At 47.5% G+C, this 2,188-nt stretch overlaps 1 protein-coding gene across 1 annotated transcript in view; it reads left to right on the top strand.

The window, feature by feature from the left end:
• The window catches only part of EMH_0081320 (mpv17 / PMP22 family domain-containing protein, putative), a gene marked incomplete at both ends in the record, with an annotated part of 2,630 nt that extends 840 nt beyond the window's left edge, over positions 1-1,790 (top strand). The window contains 2 exons of the mRNA XM_013500368.1: positions 66-360; positions 943-1,790. Coding sequence (XP_013355822.1) covers positions 66-360; positions 943-1,790 — 1,143 coding nt within the window. The remainder of the gene's footprint in view (positions 1-65; positions 361-942) is intronic.
• Positions 1,791-2,188: the final 398 nt, after the last annotated feature.

Genomic DNA, 2,188 nt, shown 5'->3' with positions numbered 1-2,188 from the left:
GAGACGTGCTGCTTAATGCTGCTGCTGCGCTGCTGCTGTTTGCTGCTAGCGATGTTATGGCCCAGCACCTACAACACACACAAGCACACAAGCAGCAGCAACTGCTGCAGCAGCAGCAGCAGCAGCAGCAGCAGGAGGAAGAGGAAACAGATTTAGCCCTGGTGCAGCAGCAGCACCAACAGCAACAACAATACCAGCAGCAGCAACTGCAGCAGCAGCAACTGCAGCAGCAGCAGCAGCAGCAGCAGCAGCAGCAGGCGTGCGGCGCAGCACACATCCCCCCCCCTCTCAGCAGCACCTTGCGGCAGCTGGATATCGGGCGGACGGTGGCGGTGGGGTTGGAAGGGGTTATAGTCAATGGTAAACACACTGTCTCCTTTTTTGTCTCCTTTTATTCTTTTTGTCTCCTTTTATTCTTTTTTGCCTCCTTTTACTCTTTTTTGTCTCCTTTTCTTTTTGTTTCCTTTTATTCTTTTTTGTCTCCTTTTATTCTTTTTGTCTCCTTTTATTCTTTTTTGTGTTCTTTTTTCTCTCCTTTTTTTTGTTTTTTTTTTTTTTAGTCTCCTGTTCTTTTTTTTCTCCTTTTCTCTTTTGTCTCCTTTTTTGTCTTCTTTTATTCTTTGTTGTCTCCTTTTCTTTTCTTGTCTCCTTTTCTTCTTTTTGTCTTCTTTTGTCTCCTTTTCTTCTTTTTTGTCTCCTTGTTTGTCTCCTTTTCTTCTTTTGTCTCCTTTTATTCTTTTGTCTCCTTTGGGCTGCCTCTTTGTCTCCTTTTATTCTCTTCTTGTCTCCTTTTGGTTGTTTGTTTGTCTCCTTTCTCTTATTACCTCATTTGTTTGTCTGTTTATCTCCTTTTGGTTGTTTTATTGTATCCCTTTGTTGCTCGCGCTGCTGCATTTGCTGCTGTTTGCTGCTGCTTGCTGCTGCTTGCTGCTTCTGCTGCAGCTCTGCTGCTGACGCCCATGTATCACAAGCTCGAAGCGATGCTAGCCCATAACAACGTCCCATTCAAGCGCAGCAGCAGCAGCAGCAGCAGCAGCAGAACCAGCAGCAGCAGCAGCAGCAGCAGCAGCAGAACCAGCGGCAGCAGCAGCAGCAGCAGCAGAAGCAGCAGCAGCAGCAGCAGAAGCAGCAGCAAAGCAGCAACAGCCAGTCGTTTGGCTTCTGGGCAGCGTGTTGCTGCAGCTGGTGCAGCAGCAGGTGTATCAACAGTACCATCAGCAGCATCAACCGCAACCGCAGCAGCAGCAGCAGCAGCAGCAGCAGCAGCAAAGCAGCAACGCAGCCGGGCTAGCCGCATGCTCTGGCTGCTAAGCTTTTATCAGGTATTGGCGATGCTCATCGTCGCTATGCCGTTCAGTTCTTTTTCTTTTCTCTTTTTGACGCCTCTTCTCCGTTTCGGCTGCTCTAAGGTTTTTCAAAGCAACAGCAGCAGCAGCAGCAACCAGCAGCAGCAGCAGCAGCAGCAGGAGCAGCAGGAGCAGCAGCAGCAGGAAGGGCGGCCTGAGGTAGCGTGCCAGCAACAGCAGCAGCAGACGCTAGCGCAGCACCCGCTGCAGACACCGACGCAACCCTATCAGCAGCAGCAGCAGCAGGAGCAGGAGCAGCAGCAAGAGCAGCAGCAGCAGCAGCAGCAGCAGCAGGCATTGAGGTGCTGGGTTAGCTCTGCTCCTGCAGCAAGCTGGCGAGCTGCTGCTGCTGAAGGCGCAGAAGCTGTGCGGTGGCACTTTAAAGAAATTTATATCGCCAGCCTCATCGTATGGCCTCTATCAGACCTCATCAACTTCAGGTAATATAAATAAATAAATATAAATAAATATAAATAAATAAATAAATATAAATAAATAAATAAATATAAATAAATAAATAAATATAGATAAATAAATATCGATAAAAGAATAAATATAAATGAGTAAATCATGTAAACGGAATAAAATAATATAAAGAAAAGATATTACAAAGAAAAAGAAACATAAACTACCGCAGCATAGGCTGTGTTGCTACTTCTGCTGCTGCTGCTGCTGCTGCTGCTGCTGCTGGTGTTGCTGCTGCAGCTCTAGGTGTTTCTGCCGCTGTTGCTGTTGCTGTAATAGCTGTGGCTGTTTTCTATAGTAGCACTAGTTGTAGCTGCTTCCGCTGCTACTGCTGCTGCAGCTGCTGCTTCTGCTGCAGCATCAGCTGCTGCTGTTTC

This window comes from Eimeria mitis, genomic scaffold (genome assembly GCF_000499745.2).
Source record: "Eimeria mitis Houghton genomic scaffold, Emh_scaff5321, whole genome shotgun sequence".
Lineage (NCBI taxonomy): Eukaryota > Apicomplexa > Conoidasida > Eucoccidiorida > Eimeriidae > Eimeria > Eimeria mitis.
Note: the sequence above shows the minus strand (reverse complement) of the source record. Positions and strands in the feature narration are given on the sequence as shown.